The 21,263-nt window shown below is 38.4% G+C and overlaps 1 protein-coding gene across 2 annotated transcripts in view; it reads left to right on the top strand.

Moving 5' to 3' along the window:
- LOC144703846 (zinc finger FYVE domain protein) overlaps window positions 1-15,645 on the top strand; it is a 71,503-nt gene extending 55,858 nt beyond the window's left edge. For both annotated transcript variants that reach the window (XM_078576116.1, XM_078576115.1), the window contains 10 exons: window positions 2,304-2,526; window positions 2,797-3,153; window positions 8,507-8,608; window positions 11,777-11,917; window positions 12,065-12,153; window positions 14,247-14,329; window positions 14,409-14,524; window positions 14,659-14,744; window positions 15,152-15,251; window positions 15,371-15,645. In XM_078576116.1, coding sequence (XP_078432242.1) covers window positions 2,304-2,526; window positions 2,797-3,153; window positions 8,507-8,608; window positions 11,777-11,917; window positions 12,065-12,153; window positions 14,247-14,329; window positions 14,409-14,524; window positions 14,659-14,744; window positions 15,152-15,251; window positions 15,371-15,436 — 1,363 coding nt within the window. In that variant the 3' untranslated portion in view covers window positions 15,437-15,645. The remainder of the gene's footprint in view (window positions 1-2,303; window positions 2,527-2,796; window positions 3,154-8,506; window positions 8,609-11,776; window positions 11,918-12,064; window positions 12,154-14,246; window positions 14,330-14,408; window positions 14,525-14,658; window positions 14,745-15,151; window positions 15,252-15,370) is intronic.
- Window positions 15,646-21,263: the final 5,618 nt, after the last annotated feature.

Raw genomic sequence — 21,263 nt, 5'->3', positions numbered from 1 at the left:
CCGCTGCCGGATCATATCACTTTCCCCCAGAGATTGAAGTGTCATGAACATAGGCCACACATCCAGAAGTATTGGGGAGGAGATCAGTCCTCAACTTTACCAAAGGAAAATGTTTGGACAGTTTATGTCGAGGACTCTCATATCCAAAATTCCTAGAAGGCATCCAATTGACGAGATGGGTGCTGGTAAGAAAAACTTCTCCCCAATAAGCCTTGGGAACATGTCGGTGCAAAATCAGGGTTTTCGCCGACATCATACCATACCCAATCTACATTCTATGACTCCATTCGTTTGGGGTGTGCTCAAGAAAGAAGAATCATCGAGGATTATCTTTTGTTCAAAGTAGCTTGATACTTGAGAATTAAAATAATCCCGGGCACTGTCAGATGGAAATCACTTCACAGAGGTATCAAAATGGTTCTGAATAATGTCACATAATAGTTTGGCTGCCTTTGCAACCTTAGATTTGGCCTTCAAGAGATGTACCCAAAGTAAAATTTTTACAGTCGTCAACAAATATAAGGAAACCAATGGGTCGGGGACAGACTGGATAGAGGACTCCATACATCACATGTACGCTATAGAAATGAATAAAACTGTGTTCACTCACATTACTGAAAGCCAGCTTTCCGTGTTCGGCCATCTGACAAGCCTCACATGGGTATTATTGCCACTTCTATCCTCCCTATGCACTGATGATATAGCGGCTACCTTGAGTTTCTGCATTACATCATATGCCATTCTTGCAACGGGCATCTCCACCAGAATTGGGGTTACTTGGATGCATGTGGCTACTCTGATTGGGCAAGTTGGCAGTTGTTTGCCATCCACTACTAGTTATAATGTTTCTCTTAAGAGGTAAGTGGTAACTTTATGTCATAGAAGAGCAAGAGTCAGTCTGTTGTCTCTTGGGGGAGCATGGTAGCTAAAAAACGTGTGGTGACCCAATGGAGAACTCTTATAGAAGTTGAACTCTTCAATCATCATGGAGAATACTTTGTATTCTCCTGTAAGGAAAATGCTTCGGCAATATCAATCTGTTAACTGGATCCAATAGCCTGGATTATTGCCTTCAAAATATGGAAAGTTTTAATCCCATAGATCAGTCAAGTTCTGCTCAACGTTTTGATGATAACTTATCCAGTTTACTGATGAAATATGGCAAGTCTATGTAAGATGTTGTTAGGTTTAGGGGAACTGATATGCACGTCGATGTAAGTTTTATGTTGGAAATGATTTTATGAGAGAGGGTAGCGAGATCAAGTAGAGGAGATAGGGAACAAGTGAGGAGTAGGCTGGAGATTTGGTAAGGATGAGACAATCAGAGGGGAAGGGAATTGTCGAAAGCCGAGGATGGCAAGGTGGGTTAAGATCCAGTGAAGTAATTGTAGGGAGGTAGGGAATGTTTGGATTGTCGACAGGGGAGGAATAGGATAAGGAGGAGACGAGTGGTTGAGCAAAGCTGCAAGCTTAAATTCTTGAATCTTGGGTGCCCACTTAAAGGCGTATTGGAATTTAAGGAAATTTCCTTCAAAGTGAACTGCTCAAAATCCTCTAATGGGCTAGATAAATGAAGATGACCCTAGGGATTATAAGATTAATTATGTGCATATTCCTATATTTAGTGTATGGGACTCATCTTAGGGAGCAAAGTTCCTTCCACTGCCCTGCTCCTCTCTGCCCCGGATTCTTCTTTCTTTCTGTCCTCCATCTAGAAACTTAATAGAAGAGCATTGATTCTACAGAACCATCTTATGCTGCATTCATCATCTTATGCCAGAAACTCTCACATATTTAATTCTTATGGAAATCAGCTTCTACTTTAAATTAGAGATATCCTCTGAGATCATCTTCTGCTGGATATCTCGTCCCGAAGATTGGTCGTCTATACACTTATTTGACTATCTCTACTACTAGTAGAAGTCAGTAGTTTCTTCCTCTCGGACTTGGGGGAATGGGTTCCACTTGCCACCCTGTTTCTCTCTCTCCCTGGCTCTCAATATAGGATTTTACAGATCTTTTCTTATGTTTGTGAAAGAGAATTGGTTAGCTTTCTGAAGATCCATGTTCTAATCCACATTTAGACAAAGATAAAATTAAAGTGTTTCTTAGGAATATGAGCTGGAGTATTGAGTTATAATCATGATCACAAATTCTGTCAAGTATAATAAATTGTATGACATGATGACAATATATGTGTTCTTGCTCTGATAACTTGGTTCCCTTTTGCATATTTTTACTGTTTCTATTTTTGGCTTTTGATAATTTGTAATAGTGCCTCTTACCTAATGAGCATTGTGTAGGTATGACCATCTGGAGAGAAGTGCTTCTACAATTTTGGATGATTCTCTTTCTGCTGATTCTTACCTAAATGTTCTGTACATGCCATCTACCTTTCCTCGTTCTGAGAGATCAAGGCTTTCCGAGAGATCTTCGAATAACCAATCAATGACTGATTCTGATGACGGGCCGCGCAGCAACTTGGACAACATTCGATTAGTTGAATGCAAGTACTATTTACAAGAGGTTTGTTCTATCATTTTGAAAAGGGAACTTAATGATGGGAGTCGATCATTTGTTGCAAGTTAAGCTGTTCCTCATAACTTAATGGTTGGATAAAATTAAAGCATTTATTATATTTTATTTCAGTTATCTACACTAATTTTAAATCAAATATCAAACACAAGGTGGAATATGCTCATATATCCTGTTTAATTTCTTTTTTAATTTTAAAATTTTGTTCTTTTGCGCATTTTTTGATAATTATTTATGATACTTTCGAATTGACAATTTCAGTTTGCGCGACAAAAATTGCTCAGCTTCTTGTTCCGGCATGGTCACTACTTGGATGCGTGTATCCTGTTTTTTCCCCTTGATGCTGTTCCATCTCTTTCTCAGCAGTCACATAGTCCTGGGATTTCATTATCATCTCAAAGATCTGACCCTTTGGCAACTGATTATGGGACTATTGAGGATCTGTGTGAGCTTTGTGTGGGCTATGGAGCAATGAGTATTTTAGAGGGTGTTCTTTCTGACAGGCATGCTAAGATGCCCGAAGATTCGGTTGTTAGACAATACATTTTACTTTCCCTCACGCGTGTGTGTAGTTTCTGTGAGACTCATAGACACTTCAATTATCTCTATAAGTTCCAGGTACATATTTTCTCCTATTTGTCATTTGAGTTTGATATGAAATTTATTGCTTGTCACTTAAAACTAAATGTATTCTATGTTGTTTTACTGCATTTACCTTTCATAGTTATTTTGATATTGATATGTTGTCTGTTTCCAATATGGAGTATTCCATTTAAGGATTGAGCAGATGGAAGGTAGATGAGATGTATGCAAGGGAGCAGGGGTTATATTTATTCCAAGGCATCTGCTTTAATAGGCGAATGGAATATACCATGAGCTCCCTTCTCTGTAACAATAACATGCAACAGTTTCCTCATGAAGGATACTGAAAAGGCTGAGAAGAAGAGAAAAAAATCATTCCAAGTGAATTCCATTAGTGGATGCCATATTAGTATGGCATACAAGAAAGAAAAGAAGAGAGGGGTGGAGAGAAAATAGGCCCAATGAGGCCCGGTCCTAATACAAAGTGACTATCATAATAGAGTCATTAGTGGAAGAAGACTCTTTCCTGAATTGGTGGAGACAAAACAACATTACGAGGAAGGCAAAAAAAAATTTGTCTCCTGCAGCATGCCTCGTGGTTCTTCGTGTCATGACTCATCCTGCGGTGGTTTCTTGCTGCAGTGGGGGCAGTTTTGCAGTGGCCTTGCTGTGTTTCTTGGTGCTGTTCTTCTGGCAGTTCTTGATGTGGCCCTGCAGCATTCCTTGCTGCAGTCTTTGCAGCAGTTAAGGAGAGGTGGGGGGGGGGAGGGAGGATAAACTAACATACCCACGATTTAATTCCTGACTTCTTTACTTTCAGCTTGTTAGGTTTGGTGGCCAGATAAAAATATAGAAGTTAAAGAGGAAAAAGAATCAAGGCTATGGGAATAACAAGAGCAATAACAAGAACTGCTGCAAAATTTTTGCGTCAATCATCCAAGAACTGTGGTTTAATAACAAGAGCAAGATGATGGGCCACGGGTTCAGCATAGAAGATCCCAGCAAGTTATGGTTCTGGCCAGGTCTCCAAGCTATGGGATGAGGAGGCTCCTGGGTGATGTGGCTGCACACACAAAGATCACCCGCACAAAGAATCTCCAAGCTTGTGCTGTATCGCATAAGCATGGGGAACAATTTCCAGATAGTGATGGTGCGTTAGGGTTGAGACTCAAAGGTGGTCCGAGGCTGCCGGCGAGAGCGGGTCGCTGAGGGAGAGATGCCTCTGTGGTATTAAAAGGGGAACATACAGGGTTCGCCAGCAGGATGTCCTTGCAGGTACAAGTAGAGGAGGTTGGGGAGGTTACACAACAGAAGAGGATGAAGATGAAGGCTGGGTTAGAGTGGGACCATGCCGGTGGAGAGCATCTCTCAGACCTGAGTCACCAACGTTGGGTTGGAGGGGGTTAAATTGATACCGATGCGTGAAACTTGAACAATAGTGAAGGAATGCTGAGGCTTGTTGGTATGCCACAAGTATAGATGAATGGGCCATCATCGCCGGGAGTGTCTGAGAGGAGAACGAAGGATCAAACCGCTAATGGCTCCCAGGCCGGAGACGAAGAGCTTGGGGTACCCCTGAGGAAAGGGGACACTAGAGTGGAGAGGAGAGAGATGAATGGACATCATGGGTTCTCATGGGGTGCCTAGTAGGAGAGGTTATGAGAGGAACCGAGTGATGGAGGAGGCGCCATAACAAATGGGAAGAAATTTCCATTCCTCAACGAAGCAGAGTTGTGGTCTCTAGGGAATAGGGATTTCTTCGTCTATGGGGCCTCTATTGCAGCATATATTACAGTCATTGGCTGTTCACAAGAGGTGAACGGGAGAAGGGAGCTAAACTGGCATCGGGTCCTTCCAAAAGATGGAACCTCAATAGGGGGGCGAAACACAATCATTCTGGAAGCACGGTGTGTCCTAATGGGATACTGATACGTTCCCTTGTCGGGGACGGATCAATGACCAAGTGTAATGCCCAAAATTCAGTGGAATAACAGAGATTGTTCCAAAGTAGCAGTAACACGAGGCAGGGAGAGGAACAGGGAGAGAGCAAGACTTAAGGTACATGAATTTGCGGGTTGGAGAGGAAAGAAACGGGAATGATGAGGAGCTTAGCAAAGGATCGCCGGAGAGTAGTTGAGGGCTCAGCCTGGTTGGGAGGACGCCGACCTACGAACCACGGAAGAGAGGGTCACGATCGATGACGAGGAGGAGAAGACGAGAGGAAGGGGAAGCTTACTGTGTGAATTCCTGCCTAGGCTGCCTCTAGAGAGACCTTTAAATATGAGACGCTGCTGGTTGGCCCTGTGCTTGCGTAATGGGCCCAGATCGTGCCTTCCTCCGAATGTATACCTGCTGCTGGATCATATCAGATACTAAACCAGGCCAGTATTGGAGGCTTTAATCAGGCCATGTGGCAAGCTCTGGCAAGTCCTTTCAGTTGGACTGGAATAAGGGAACCCCAACATGTTGTTAGATGAGGTAAAGGGGCTTATGGAAGCCACGCCTCCATCTTTTATCTAATTTCAGGGCCCAGAATGTAATTTAGGGGTCTGCTTCTGTATGGCTGCCGCCGCCGCTGCAGCCACCACAATTTAGAAAGGCATTTATGGAAGAAGACTTCAAGAAAAGAACAACATTAAGGGGGATTGGAAAGCAGCAGTGGAGGGGCCCCCACAATGCACTGGGGGGAAACACAGTTGAAACCTAGCCCAACCGACCCGACACCAAAAGGGGCAGAAAGCATGATGAAGGCTAGCATTCATTGTGATGACGACCAGCAGGGGGCACGCAGAGGGAGTTGGCATTGGCTGAAGCGCCGTAGCAATCTTTGGACAAATTGAGGGGACAACACTCTTTGGCCCTCAGCTCATGCGTCAACTAGAGGAACCAAACGCACTGAGGACAAGAGCTAAAGTGGCTGAGTTGCAGGCCAGCGTCTGCGACAAGTGATAAAGGAGGATACTTAAGGGGAAGGGCTCCTATGCAAAATAAATAAATTGGGAATGAAACATGAGTGGGGAATCTTTGCATTAATGAAGGCGGAGAAAAGCAGAAGAGTGAACTTAGCAGCCTAGGACTTAAAAAGATGCAGCACTAAGGTGGATCATGGACAGATGGGGGCAGCCAGTCCTTCGGGAATGAGCAAGGATGTTATCAACAAAGAAGTGGCAGAGCAGTTGGGGAGCTAAATGAGGAGGAAGACCCCTTTTAAAATAATTGAATAACAGAGATCACTGCAGTGGTTGGACTGCAGCCGATAGTGAGTAGGGAAGGGTAAACATTCGCCCAACCATGAAATGTTTTGCATGAGACATTCGCGGCCTCCGGGATGAGAGGAGGCAATAGTGGGAAGCTATCTGAGAGGATGGGGAGCCACAATGGCATGTTTACATATAACTATGTTGGTATGTGGTAAGAAGAGGACTCCTTGCAACTAATGCAGTTGACCGTTCTGGGGGGTGGTGGTAGCTTGAAATGAGGCAATGTTCTCGAAACTGGACACTTGATAGGTCAAATTTCTGCAGAGGTCAAACTGAAAAGGCAGAGTGATGAGTTTGCTGACCTGGTGTCCAGGTTCCAAGGGTGTTCGTTATTGCTAGGGGTAGATTTCAGTGTGTCTTTAGAGACAAGGGACTGACCCAATGACATGAACTGGTGGGATCCAGATCCAGAAGTCTTTTGGTGGTTCGTATCAGAGGCAGCCCTACAAGAAATGGGGCCATGGACTTTGTATACATGGAGGATCATGACAAGCTGCAGCATGCGATCTAGACTGGAAAAATTCCTATGTTTAGTAAAGTTGGCAGAGCGGTTCCGATTAGCAAGAGTGAGATCACTTCCATGGCCACTATAAGATCACACCCTGATTTGAGGCGTACAGAAGCTCCACATGATTTCAAATTAGTCTAATGGTCGGCTTTAACGAGGTGGCTACAACAGGTTGGCTTCTCGAGGTAGGCTCTGATCTGAGGCAGACACTTGCCGTTAGAATTACAAGTTCAGGAGCACCTTTTAAGGTTTTGGAAGCATATACGGGAGGGCAGGAAGAAGAGAAGTGAGGCCTTAACAATGATAAAACAGTTGGAAGATATGGAGGACGTAGGAACTCTAGATGAAGAAGAGGCTAATGAATGGAAGAGGTGGAGTGGTTAGTTGTAGAGGGGACAAGAAACTGGAGATGGACTGGAGGCAACGATTGAGGTAATCATTGCTAGGGCCACGAGACACTAAGACAAAAAAATTCCATCCTGCAGCAAATGGTCAAAGACGGACAAACCAGACAGATGGTAGTGGGCCAGGAGCATATCAAGACATATGCAGTGGGTCACACCATCATGTAACACTTTCAGCCTTTTTCCAAGAAGGGGAAACATACCTGGTGGAAGCGGTGAAGTAGGGGTGCATGGATTGTGATTCAAGAATAACATGCAGAACTTATTAGACCTTTATCAGAGGAGGTTAGGGCAGGAATCAAGGGCCTAAATGGAGAAGGGGCAAGTTCTTCTCTGCCAAGTTAGGAAATGGGTCAGCATTTCAGCATTGGTTGGATGCATAGTTTCCACAATGCACTTTGAGAGAGGCATTTCCTCGCTTATATGCATTGCCACAGTGCCCTAATGCTATGGTGCGAGCCTGTTGGGACGGAATGTGGAACCCGATCATAGACAGTGCTCTTTCAGATCAATGGGTGGCCGAATTCTTGGACATGGAGCAATCCCTGTTACAGAACAGTTCCCTGCACAGGGGAACAAAATGCCTGGGAATGGGTGAACGCCATTTTTCCGACTGATGGGCTTACGCGAGGATACGGGAGGGGCATTAGGAGAAACATACTACTGTCTGGATATGTAGGGCCATTCAGAGACAAAAGTCCTGCTGAAGTTGAATGTTTTTATCATTTCATAATTCCTTGCCTTAAAATTTATTTTTCTACCTTCAATTGTGTAATTTGTTTATGACATAGTGCTAATGTTTTCTATCGGTTTCTTTAAGTGTTAGTCCTCGTCCGCTTGCAAACTTATTATTTTCAGGCAAGATGGATATTTAAAATCCTTATAAGTACCTCAAACTGTTGAAGGGTAAATATATTAAAGAGTTGAGAACTAACCAAAAAATGGATATCTTAGGCCCTTTGGTATGTTTTGCATGGCCAAATCTCTCGACTCTTTTGATGATGTATGCGTATACTGTAGATAGTATAAATGTCTATGATATTGGGCCTATATTGAATACAGCATGCGCGGTTTCCATAGAGAGATCTGAAAATATACTTTGAATTTATGACCTCCTGCTGGAAACCTTATTATGCTTGCTCTTAAAAACTGCATGTCATTAATTTCTACATATTAATATGGAATTACTTCAAATAATTATTTCTTTTGTTGTCTAGGTAATCAGAGGTGATCATGTTGCTGCGGGTCTTTGTTGTATTCAACTCTTTATGAATTCAACTACCCAAGAAGAGGCAATAAGGCATCTGGAACATGCCAAGGTCTGGATTTTGTGTTAAGCTGTTTCTTCTTTTTTCCATTTGTGTTTAGAATAACGAGTCACCTTATTTTTCCTTGTAAGGTTTTTTTCTCATTCCGGGTGTAAGAAGAGACATATTGTGTGCTTGAAATGGTTATCCATATTCGTTTTTTCTCATATAATATAGCTGGTATATCAAGCAAGCGTGGGTACCCTTGTGGTCAGCTATAAGTATACCTAAGTCATCCAGCTTGGGCACTGGTGTAGGTAGAATCAACTGAAGGTATGATGGACTGATCAAGAAGACTAATAGGGTCATTTTTGTACTTATGCAAAGCAGTAGGATTGTCCAAATCATTGTTGGGATTTTGTTGTCCTTAGAGGCAGCTATGGAGGATATCTTGGGGATCACTAAAGCCGATATGGGAGTCTAAGTTATGGGTCTGGATGGGTTCATAGGAAAATAAGCCACTCACCACATGATTTGGATAAAATAAAATACTTTTTTAGGTGTTGAAGGGAAATGAGATTTCTCATTCAGCTTGACATCCATAAATAAAAAACGTTTTGGTGAGAAAATGAAAATTTTTATGGCCTTTTGTGTGGGTAAGTAGCAATAAAAGACACATTTCGTGACTTTTAAATCTATCTTGTCAGGAGATGGATGATGAAGGGGGAAGGTTTGCAAATGTTGCTAAAAAATTTTTATTGATGATGTGAAATAACATTAATGTGAGCCTCCCGGAAAAAGTATTTGGGGAGCAGCCAATCCTAGTTGACAATGTTATCGCTTCAAATTATGTTTTCTAAGCCTTTTCATGTGCTCTCCTTATTCGGAAGACTATTCCAAATCTGATTTATTACCTGAGACTAGTAGCTTACCATAGTTTTTGACGGAGTCTGGATGTATTTAGTCTTCACCCACATTCGTAAACATTGTGTGGGGAAGGCATTAATTAAGATGGCTTTCTTCCTAAATCTGTTGATTGTAATAGCTTATAATCATGGTGGAGAATCTTAATTAAGATGAATATTCTATCTGCCTTTCAGGCTAATCTGGATATACTGGCCCTATGGGAAGTATTTTTTTCTAGTGTACTGTAATTTATGGAGGTGATACTACCACACATCAAAATGTATAATTGGCCTCGTAATTTTTGCTGCTGAAGAAGGGAGAGTTATCTCACTCGATGTATCTAACATGTCTGACGTGGATGTTTTATTGTCAATCTAATGGTGAAGATGTGTTATTGATCACAATGTGTAAGAGAATAATAAATTGTGAACAAAGAACGGATTCTTAGAGAGAAGGATGTTGTCTCCAAGAATAGAAGGGATCCATAAAGAGGAAAGAAATGATCTCCAATTACGCTGACAACAGTAGAAAATTTGCAATTGCTGGAGGAAAGTAGGTACTCTGAACACAAGAAAGCTGATCATAAAGGAGTGAGTAATATTGAGAAATAGAGATTGGTCACTGAAGGTCGAGGGAGATAGTGATTGCAAAGAGGAATCACAGCCACGAAGAGGAAAAAATGGTTGCGACATGAGACTCAATTGTGATTGTCAAGAAGAAGAAGAATTGGAGAGAGAACGGGGAATCCCGTAAGAGAAAGAGACCTTCAAGTATCATTAGATTTCCAGGGTTACATATATACAGTTATTGGGCTTAACAACCATTTTTTCCAACGCCCAATAGATCTGCCAACGGCTATAACAACGGCCAACAGTTGCCTAAAACTGTGTGCTATATGTGACGGAGCATGTGCTTGGTCATACTCCGTTGACAGTAATCGTAAGGGATGAAGTTCTCCCAAGAAAAGGAGGAAAGTGCTCTCACAAGTAGGGGAATCACATTTAAAAGGAGGCCATATGAAGAAAGAGTTGTCTTGTCCTCGTAAATAAGCGAAAGATATAGAGAATCAAGAGCTTTATGAAATAGAAGCAGAGTTGTACGAGGAAAAACTGTTTCAAGGAGAATTGTCAAGTATCACAAAGACAAAGAAAATTGCAATCATTATAAGAAAGGAAATTTCAATTAATAATGATCAAGAGCACCATGACCTAATCATCCTCATACCATGATAAATGAAGAAATTATTAAGACTGATTGACCTTTATCATTTTTTTGTTAAAGGTGTCAGTGGATAAAACTAGGCTGATACTATGTGAGTGTGTGGGAGAGAAAAATCAAAATGACCTGGGTGAAGTGGCTGGTAACATATGACCCCACAAAAGCCACCTACTGTGTGCATGTGGGGGAGGGAGAGAGAAGTGGAGATAATAAGAGTCAATTGCCAAAGTGACTTCTCCTGCCGTCCGTTCTCCCTTTTTATCTCAGAGGTGGATTCAGTTTCTGTGCATATTAATGTAAATAGGCCTCATATCTGTTAAGCTCCTTGTAACTCCAAACTATTTGATAGAACTTAACAATGTCCAATAGTTCACGTGTCTGAGGAAGATAGAAGAAGATAGGAAGATAGAGGAATAGGGAGGACGAGTGGCAGGGTTGACGACGCCTCTGAGCAGACGGGGTTGACGACTACGTCTGACTCGGCCGGGGATGCTGCCCTCGCGCAGCAGTGATCGTCTGCATCGATGGAGATCAGAAGGGCCTTCGAAGTGGGAGAGGTGCGTAGGCACTTACCAGAGTCAAAAAGCCACCCTCTTCCTCCGGCAGTAGGTTGAAGTAGACTCCGCTAATGGGCTCCCGACGTGGGCCTGGGCCGACGCTCGTAGATGCAGTGTCGGATCACATCAATATCAAAGCTTTCTCACAGATGGTGTTGCTTTTTTCCAGAGTGATTATTTAAGTCTCATATATACCTGACAAAATGTAGTCCAAGGACTGGATGAGCACCGGATGATGGAATAATCACACAGATCTGATGTCTAGATCAAAATAGTGATACACAATTCTTACCCTCGTGAAGAATTTGATCTTAGTTCAAGTAATATGCCGTTTAAATGATTGTGGGAGAGTTGCATTTTGATAGTATTTTTTTCTGCAATAATATTTGATTTCTCTGATGTATTAATTTTCAGATAGTGGTTAAAGATTATTCAGACTCTTATTTAAAGTCATTTTATTACATAAATTTTGTCTGTTTTTTTGGTTTGATCATTTTAATTTCTTTTTTTGATAAGTATCCTTTACATTTTTATTAATTTTGGAACATGCTGTTGTTAGACTCATTTTGAGGAAGGATTATCCGCAAGGCACAGGGGAGGGGAAACGAAGCTTGCCACAAAAACTACGCGCAGAAAGAGTGCCTCTGAAAAGCTCAGTGAGGAGGGCCTTGTAAAGCTTTCCGCTCGGGCAGCAATTCAGGTGCCTGTGTTGTCGTTTCATGTTGTTCCTCTCGTTTCCCCTTGAGATTCTATGTATCATTTTGTTCAAAATGTTGGGCATAACTCAGAATTTGTAGCAATATTTAAGTGCCCTTACCTGCTGTCTTATTTGGTTTACAACTTTCAGACTGATGTGATAAAAGCTTTCAATGAGACCGATCAGCATCGATGGGAATATTCACTTTTTGGAAATCCGAGTGATCCTGATACATTCCGGTTGGTATTTCTTTTTTTTGGTTTGATTATGTATTGTCTATATCTATACTTTCTCTTAGATTATGTTTTGAATGAAGTTTGTCAAACCTAGAAATATTGAAGATCCGTCGGATAGGATAAAATTCTGTACTTAGATATTTGAAAAAAATATTCCGTTTGATTGTGAATGTGCGTAAATTCGTGAAAGAACAGGAAAATTCCTGGCAAACAATGTTAGAGAATGGTTTGTCTGTTCGCAAAAATGTGGCAGGGAAAAGGTGCCGTTTTTTTGAGCATATCTCTACTTAGACAGCGGAAGAAAATGTGCTAGTCTCGCTGTCTTGGTCGCTCGGAGCTGATGCCATTTTGGAAGAGCAAGAACTACTTCCTCTCATTTCCAAAAGGGTTCACCTATTGCCCTTTCTATGAGGCGAACATTCCTCTCGAATATATGTTTGAATTCCTCTTGAACATATCTCTTGTTTGCTCTTCACTTCATCTATGCTTCTACTGCAGGTCTAAGTATGGGTAAAAATTCATGGAACTACCAGAGAGAACAAACAAAGTGATGGGGCTCTATGTTAAACAGTGCGTCTAATATCAATCCACAATCTTGTTGTATGTTGTGATTGATAAGTAGATCCGCAATGCTAAGAAAACTTGTATGTCAATCGATAGGAATTATTGAGAGTTTCCAAGCTCAATGTTCAGGAGAAAAGTAAAGAAGATAGAGAGATAAAGAAATTATTGAAGAAGAAGTCCTGAGGACACCTCATGTTCCCCCTCGCTCTGGACTGCAGGCCTGATCCTGCTCCCAGCATTGGCCACTATTGACAACTCACTTCTTGAAGAAAATGAATGCCCTTCTGGTTGTCCGCCGCCCCTTTATTTATACCTGAACTCCCACATGCTTAGTCAACGCTGAGTCAAATCACACGTGTCTATCTTTCTTCCTTTGATATTGCTTAGAGAAGAAACGTTGCGCATCAGCGTCAGATTGGCATCCATTTTTGCGAGTTCCATGCGTAGATTTATGGACTCAGATGCAAACACACGGATGGATGGCGTTTGTTCGCCTATGATCTCGAATGTTTGCGAACAAACACGAACACTAACATGAGCAAGAACAGGAAAAGCAATTTTGTCTGTTCATTCGTCGACAAACAATGTTTCTTCGGTACTGAACAACAAACTTCCAATCCCTATCTGTACATGAATAGTATTAAGTACAAGGCCTTTGCAGGAACCGGTAGGGGGGAGAAGTATAAAAGTGAAATGGCATAGGTGGAAAGTACTGGCTATGATTTTTACATTCAAGCACTGAACAACTGGGCTAAAAGCTATAGCTGGTAGCAAGGACATTACTTTTCATCTTTAAGCAGGACGTTGTTCTTCAACATTCCCCTATTTCTGCCGCTTGCCTATTTATGTCCCAAGTGTGCAGCGTGTTGCTTATGGGATTTGAACTGCCAACTGGCTCTGATAGTAATGTTAGATTCAAGCGCTAACCAGGGATCAAATAATCATCTGTTTTCTCAGTTGCAAAATAATTACTCCCTTAATTGTGGTATTCTTGATTGAAATAATTATAGGGCTTTCTCTAAGTTGTTTAAAAACAGTAGGGGGCACTATTTGGTTTATAGATTTTCACTCTAATGATTGGTCTCCAAATTGATTCTTTGCTTTTAAATTGATGACTAACCTGAAGTTGGTTGCTCCGATATTGATTATAAAATTTTCCAAGTTGTTGTAGGGAACCATTACAATGGCAAAATAGACATTCAACTCAGTAGTAATTGTTGCTTCTTTGTCTGGCGCTACTCGATGCCCATTTTGTTTTATTCATGGATCCAAAAAAAATTTGATGAAATATAACATGTAGAAATTTACAGTTCTATTCTTCAGAAAATAAAAAAATTACAGTTCTAGATATTTGAAATACTGGGTATCTCTGACAGCGAGCCTCTTGACATTTCGGAGGGAAAATGTCAAAATCCATTGCCGCTTATTTGACTTGATATTGATGCTTTAGTTGGATAATTGATTCTTCATTTTTCATTTTTTTTCCTATTTTGGTCTTCTCCTGGCTCTAATTCCCACTAGTACCTCAACAGGCGGCGTTGCAAGATTGCAGAAAAACTCGCTGAGAAAAATTTTGACTTAGCCTTCCAAATTATTCACGAGTTCAATCTTCCGGGTACTTTTTTTAATTCTTTGTTTATTGAAATCTTTTAACCATTGTGTTTTCCTCACTATATTAATTATCTTGATTGCAGCTCCTGATATTTATGCTGCAGTAGCAGCATCTCTTGCTGAGAGAAAGAGGGGCAGCCAGTTAACTGATTTTTTGAAGAATATTAAGGGCTTAATTGATGAAGAAGACTGGGACCAGGTAATACTGTTGGTTATTTAACAAGATATTTTTAGCCAGAGATAATTGAACAATGAGAAGAGAACACGAACATACCTTTTCTTATTTTTTACTCATTCTTTAAGTTCAATTATGTCACTCTCACTCTCTCCTAGGTTTTGGGGGCTGCAATCAATGTGTATGCCAATAAGCACAAGGAGCGCCCAGACCGACTTATCGACATGTTGACCAGTAGCCACAGGTAGATTGTGTTCAGATTAGTTCCATTTTTATTGGGTTTATGTTTATGAGTGAATGATTGTCTGAGGTCAATTTTCCCTGGGAAGATGAAAGCCGTGTAGCAGATATTTGGTCAGTCTACAGGTTTAGTAAAAGATATTTATAATGGTTATTTTCCCAATTTATCATCTATTAGAATAAATCCTTTCAAAAGATAGCCAACTTTAGACATCATAGCTACTTCTGAAAACTTGATTTGAAAATGATGGTTCGTGAATCCCAGAATATCACTTGAATTTAAAAGCTTAGGAAACGTATATGTTTGCTAACTTTGGTCGACTCTCTCTCTCTTTTATTTAATATAAAATCTATGCTGATGAATGGTTAAAAGAGTGACTCAATTGTTCTTGCTTTTATCTGGTTGAACAGGAAGGTGTTGGCATGCGTTATCTGTGGCCGCTTGAAGAGTGCTTTCCAAATCGCGTCGCGAAGTGGAAGTGTGGCTGATGTTCAATACGTAGCTCATCAGGTACATCACCCTTGCACTAATCCATCACCCTTGCACTGATCCATCACACTTGCACTCATTTTTTTCTCATATATAGAAATATATTTTGTCATTTCTTATTTCCTGCTACAATATATCAGGCTTTGCACGCCAACGCCCTTCCCGTCCTTGACATGTGCAAGCAGTGGCTGGCGCAGTACATGTAATTACTTGAGAAAACAGTTGGGTGTTGGAGATAGGTATGTGTACACAGACACAGAGAGAGAGAGAGAGAGAGAGAGAGAGAGAGAGAGAGAGAGAGAGAGAGAGATGGTTTCAGATGTTCATTCTGTTGGAGAGCTGCTTCTGTGGATTATTGTTCTGTTTGTGCAGATAATATGTTGATAATGTGAAAAAATGAGGATATTCACGTGTTCTTCTGCCGCTTACTAAACATTTATAATCTTTTAAATTGTGGAGATACCTGTTCTAGTAGGTAGAGAGATTTTATATTGCAAGTTTTTCATTATTTATGTTTTTCATTTTAACCCTGGTTGTATCCTGTCAATGCCTTTGTTTTAGTGTAGAATCGTCTGACAGGACCTATTGTGAAGTAAACTTCACTTCCTAGTGAGTGAAATGCATGTCTAATGGTTAAAATGTGAACACTGTCCTATATCAACGATGACTATTTTTGTCGTATATTTGCCTTGTACTACATTTTTCTAATGTATATTCTACAAAAACTATGTGGTTGTGTTTTATCAGATTAATTCATCTTACTCGCTTGAAAGAATGATATATGTTTGATTACTGTATCAATTCATAGAATTCAGGTCAGGGCTCGAGTGGCATAGACCTAAGCAAATATATGTTTGTCACATTTCCTTACAGTGGGATGAGGTCAGGTCAGACCATATACTGTTTAAATAATTCTGAAATTATCAAACCTTTATATAATCATGAGTGGGTCGACTTTACAGTAACTATTTTGTAGAAAAAAATTCAATCTTACAAAATGAGTTGATAAGAAAGTTGAAAGGAGGAAGTGTGCAAAATTTACATTAATGTTAGCGTGTTCTAATACTAGTTATTGCAGGTACAAATAGGAAGGTGTTAAGTTTACGTTATTTATAAACTTTAGTATGATTCAATGGAAGGAGAACAATCAAATTAAATTTCAACATACAAGTCAAGAGTATTGGACATGTTTTCCTTGCACACCTAAACTTGTCTGTTTCAAAATGTTCAGACAATCTCAATTGTTGTTCATCATTTTATCCATGTTTCCATTCCAGATCATCTTCATTTCCCTCTTTATCATTATATATACGGAAATGTTTTGAAAAAAGAAACAATCGCAGGTTTTAAGATTATGAAAATTTTCAAGCTCACTTAGTAGTTTGTTATAATATTATGGAACTTTGTTCTGAGAGATATGAAAGTGAGTAAATTTCTTTCTATGTTAGAAATTTTATGGAATTTATTAAGATAATTACCAAATCATCTGGTATCCATTTCACCTTCTTATCTTGTAAAACATCTAATTGTGTTATTATGTTTTTGGAGAGAATAGGGTTTTGCCTTTTAAATTCTCTTTAACTCTCATATGTAAAGATTTTGATATAGTGTGGATAACAACAACCCGAATGCCCACACTATTTTGATCTTCATATCAACTATGTAAATTGTATTGTAAACAATTGAATAATATCACCAGCGTTCGATGAACAGATGAATGAAAGAGAAGATGATATGAGATCCAATTGGATCCTGCTCAACTGGCCGTCGGGAATTGCCCTTCTGACTGCTCCAGCTCCTGCTTCCACAATGGATCTTAAGTGGAAGAAAAAATTGTCCGTATCCCTTTTTGCTCTCCCTGCAGTGTTATTTATAGCCCTAAATTTCAAATTTCTTCTCCCTGCAGTGTTAGTTATTTTCCCGCCATTTTGAACTGCTGTCATTTATAAGCTCTACTAAAATACTTATCAGATTTCAATTCTGGTTTTTTAAGGAAATCCTCCCTTTTTGATGGATCTCTAAAAAGCACCGTGATTACAGATTTGGTAGCTCTCCCTTCTTTGTAATCTCTCCTAAAATTATTTAATGCTGCACTAATTTTGATCATAAATGTATTATTGATTACCGAGATACTTACAATGCATCCTCTTCTTAAATTTATCAAATTCGTTTCAGTAACCTATGTTATTTTTTTTAAAAAAATCAAATGAAAATTTGAGGCATTCTATAAGTGAACTCATGTCAGAAGTCTGATACTGTACACAAAAGTCATAGCCTTGATCATTCCATTTATCTACTGCATTCAAGGACCAATTTATTCTATTTCCAGTATCATTTAACTAACAATGTCTTTTACAATCAGAGGAAATAATTCATGCATTAGGATAATATGAGAGATATGAATAATCATTTTATTAAATTATAAGAGTATTTGGATCATACTGATAAACGGTAACATATTATATTAAAACAAATCAGCTACTAAAAAATATGTTATATTAATATTACCATGACATTTCTTTTTCAACTGTAAATATGAAGAAAGGGAAAATAGATATTTATATATTTTTGAAATAAAATTGAAGACGTGCTCAAGAAGAACTCAAATGTCCACCTATCTTTTTAAGGGTAAAATAACCAGATATCAGTTTATCAAAAAAAATGGAACATGCACTAAGGATGAACTAGAAGATATAGAGATCCAAGTAAAATACTTTTTCAGTTAATACGTTTGGTTTAAAAATGGAAATATTAAAATCTTATTTCAGGCCCAGTGATAATGCCAAATTGTTAACATAAGTTTGGGTGTCTTTCAAATTTGAATTTATCTTCAGTCAAATAATATTGGTATGATGGTACATAATCAATCATGTGGCAGTGAGTGAGATAAACTGCTCAAGTATTAGTCATTAGAAAATATTGGAGTTCATATTTTAAAAAGATTAAGTGAGAGAGTAAAGAGGTTGTAATAAATGTAATAGGAAGTTGGAGATATTGGTGACATAATATAATTATGATATTAAGATATAGAAAGTAATAATAAAAGGGAGTGAAAGAACAGATGGAGAGAAGACATGGCAGATATTAATTATGGTAAAAAATGATCATAGTAAGAATGTTAACTTAGTGTAATGTAGAGGGCATCAAGGCTGATTAGAAATAAGGTAAGTGTATGCGAAGAAGGTTGTGTAGTGGAAGGATAAGGATATTCAAATATAAGACACATGGAGGCTATACAGAGTGGCGCCCATGGAGAGGAGATACTCATAAAAGAGAAAAGATGGAATAGAAGGTATATGAACAAATGGAGGAAGAAAAATATGATAACATGATGAGTAAAAGATACAGTTTTGTGATAACTTCTTATCTGAAATGGTTAGAGGGAAAATTAGTAGTATTCAATGATGATCCATCATGATTATTAGGATATAGAGTATTTGAATCATTTTGTGCAAGTTCAGCGTTCCGATTGAATCAGCATACAATAAAATTAAGCAGTCAGATAGTGATCATTTTTAGAATGACCTAGAGTTGGAGAAAACTCATCCAAATTATCTCCCCTTTCCTCAAAAGCCTCAAGTTTGAAGATCAAGTGGAAGGTATATTATCCATCAAAAAACATATTTCTATGCTGGTTTGGAGCTTTATGCTTTTTGGTAGTCCTCAATGATAAGTCTTGTAGAATTTCTGATAAGGATGGATGTCAGGTTCTCTTGATTTTTCTCAGTGTCAACAACAAAATTGCAATTGGTCAGCTGCTCAGTCTCGTTCCAAAGTAAATTCACAAAATGATTGTTTTTGTCAATCTTTTTTTTCACCTGTTTGTGCTATGTACCCAATAGCTTTTACGTTAAATTAAAATTTTAAATAGTCTCATATTTAATGATTTTAGAAGGAAATTAGGAGCAGCCCATAACGGGCTCCTCTATCCCAGGCATGAAAGGTAGGATTTTCCCTTCACATGACTCTCTGATGTGCCGGGATGAATCTTTTACTTATGAAACTCTATATGGTTTCACATTTTTCCCAAACAAGCATCATACTTAGGATTTTTTATTGCCAATAAACACCCAGTCTCAACTCGATTTGTAGATGCACAGTCCCCATCCGCATGGGCCATTTCTTTCTTCACTTATCTAAACCCTTGAAGGAACATGATTTTACTGGAACGTCTCTGCGACCCTCCCTTTAGAAGGCTCCTTAATCATGCCATCCCATGCGAGGCTGCCCTTCAGGTTTGTTGTCCTCAAATATTTTCCGTAACTTTTAAAGTTAAATAGCATTAATTTTTAACTCTTAAAATTTAAAGTTATTATTTTTTACTTTCCATAATTTATTTAGATTATTATTAATGAAATATAAAATTATTTTTAATAATGTTTATGAAAAATATCACAGAATTGGTAGTTGAAATGCATTACCATTTATCAATAAAAATTAAATTGTATCATAAAAATATATATCATGAATTGGGGGGAAATTAAATAGTACCTAATAAGGAAATTAAATACAGTATGAAGGTAATTTAGCATGAAATTGAGGATAATACTTAATGCATATTCATATAATTTTATAATAAATTAAAGATCATAAATCACAGAACCCCAATGTCAAATTTTAGGTGTAATATCAATATGTTTTCCCAATGGAATCTCCCTCCATGCACCCCCTAATGCATAAGATGTTATGAACATTGGTGCAGCTCAAAGGTTTTGAATCACAGGTTATGGGTTGAGGAAGATACTACTGGATTATCTGAATTCCGAAGGAGTCACTTTATCTTATGAAATGAGTAAAATGATATAATCATGCATGGAATGCTTATCCTCCAAAAGGGTAGTAAAATAAAGAGCACCCGCTGGAATCATTAATTAGATGGTCTTATCTCAATAAATATTTGTCCTAGATAAAAAATTTAAGCTTGGAAGAGGGGGAAACTTATTTCTAGAAGAAATTGGTTTAAAAATCCAGTATAATTTCCTTTACACCATCAAAACATAGTACCTTTGACATATTAAAGTTAGATGTGCATGCGGATGAATCATTCAAATAATTTAATGAAATTTATTGGTGTTTATAGGTGGCAGTAGTCTCCTACGATAAAACAATATCATTTGATAATTATGGATTTTTGTGAGAAACTACAATCCTGGATTCTTAATATTTTCACCTTGAATGTCATAGTACCACTCAATCTAACAGAATTTATTTTTCTCATAAAATTCAGAATATGATGACATGAAAACCGTTGGATGTTCATCCCAAATGACATTATTAATTTGCATGTTACATATTCATGGTCCATTTCTTATTTAACATCATTTCTAGTGAACATAGACAATTTTACGTAAACTCAATAGTTTGCACAAAATCCTAAGCACTATAAGAATAAATTATAAATAAACATTACATAAAAATATCACTAATTGGTAAAAGTTTCCATTGAAAGCATTATATTTTTTTACAATGATATGCAATGGAACTTAAATAAAAAAAAATATTCATGACATAGTAGACTGGTACTTAAGAGTAAAAAATATTGGCCAGTATAAATTCCAAATCATCTATTAAACACATTCAAAAAGTCTATATTAATCATAATTTATTAGTTTTTCTACCCTCATGATGATATTGATAGAAAAGTTTCTGTTATTGACTTGAACTTATTACGCAAAATATATTTAGAATATTATCATTTTATTATTGAGGAACAATGAAAACCTTAATTACCATCCCAAAGATATATTTATTTATCTCCTTAATATTTAGTGTGTAATTATGCATGGACTCATATATTTTCAATCATATTTAGATAATATAACTGTGTCTACGAGAAGTTTTATGGATGTGCTAAAGAAGAAGAAAAAATGAAAAAGTGAACAATATCTGAAGGTGAATGGCTCAATGGGAGAGCCATAATATGCTTTTCAAAAACAATGGCTGAAGTGGTTGTATCGTAGTTTAGTAGTATTATAAGTAACTTTTCCACATTTATTTGCATAAGTATGGTACTAATCTCATCTACCTTTTGAT

This window comes from Wolffia australiana, chromosome 5 (assembly GCF_029677425.1).
Source record: "Wolffia australiana isolate 7733 chromosome 5, ASM2967742v1".
NCBI lineage: Eukaryota > Viridiplantae > Streptophyta > Magnoliopsida > Alismatales > Araceae > Wolffia > Wolffia australiana.
The sequence above is the reverse complement of the archived record's forward strand: the minus strand, read 5'-3'. Positions and strand labels throughout refer to the sequence as shown.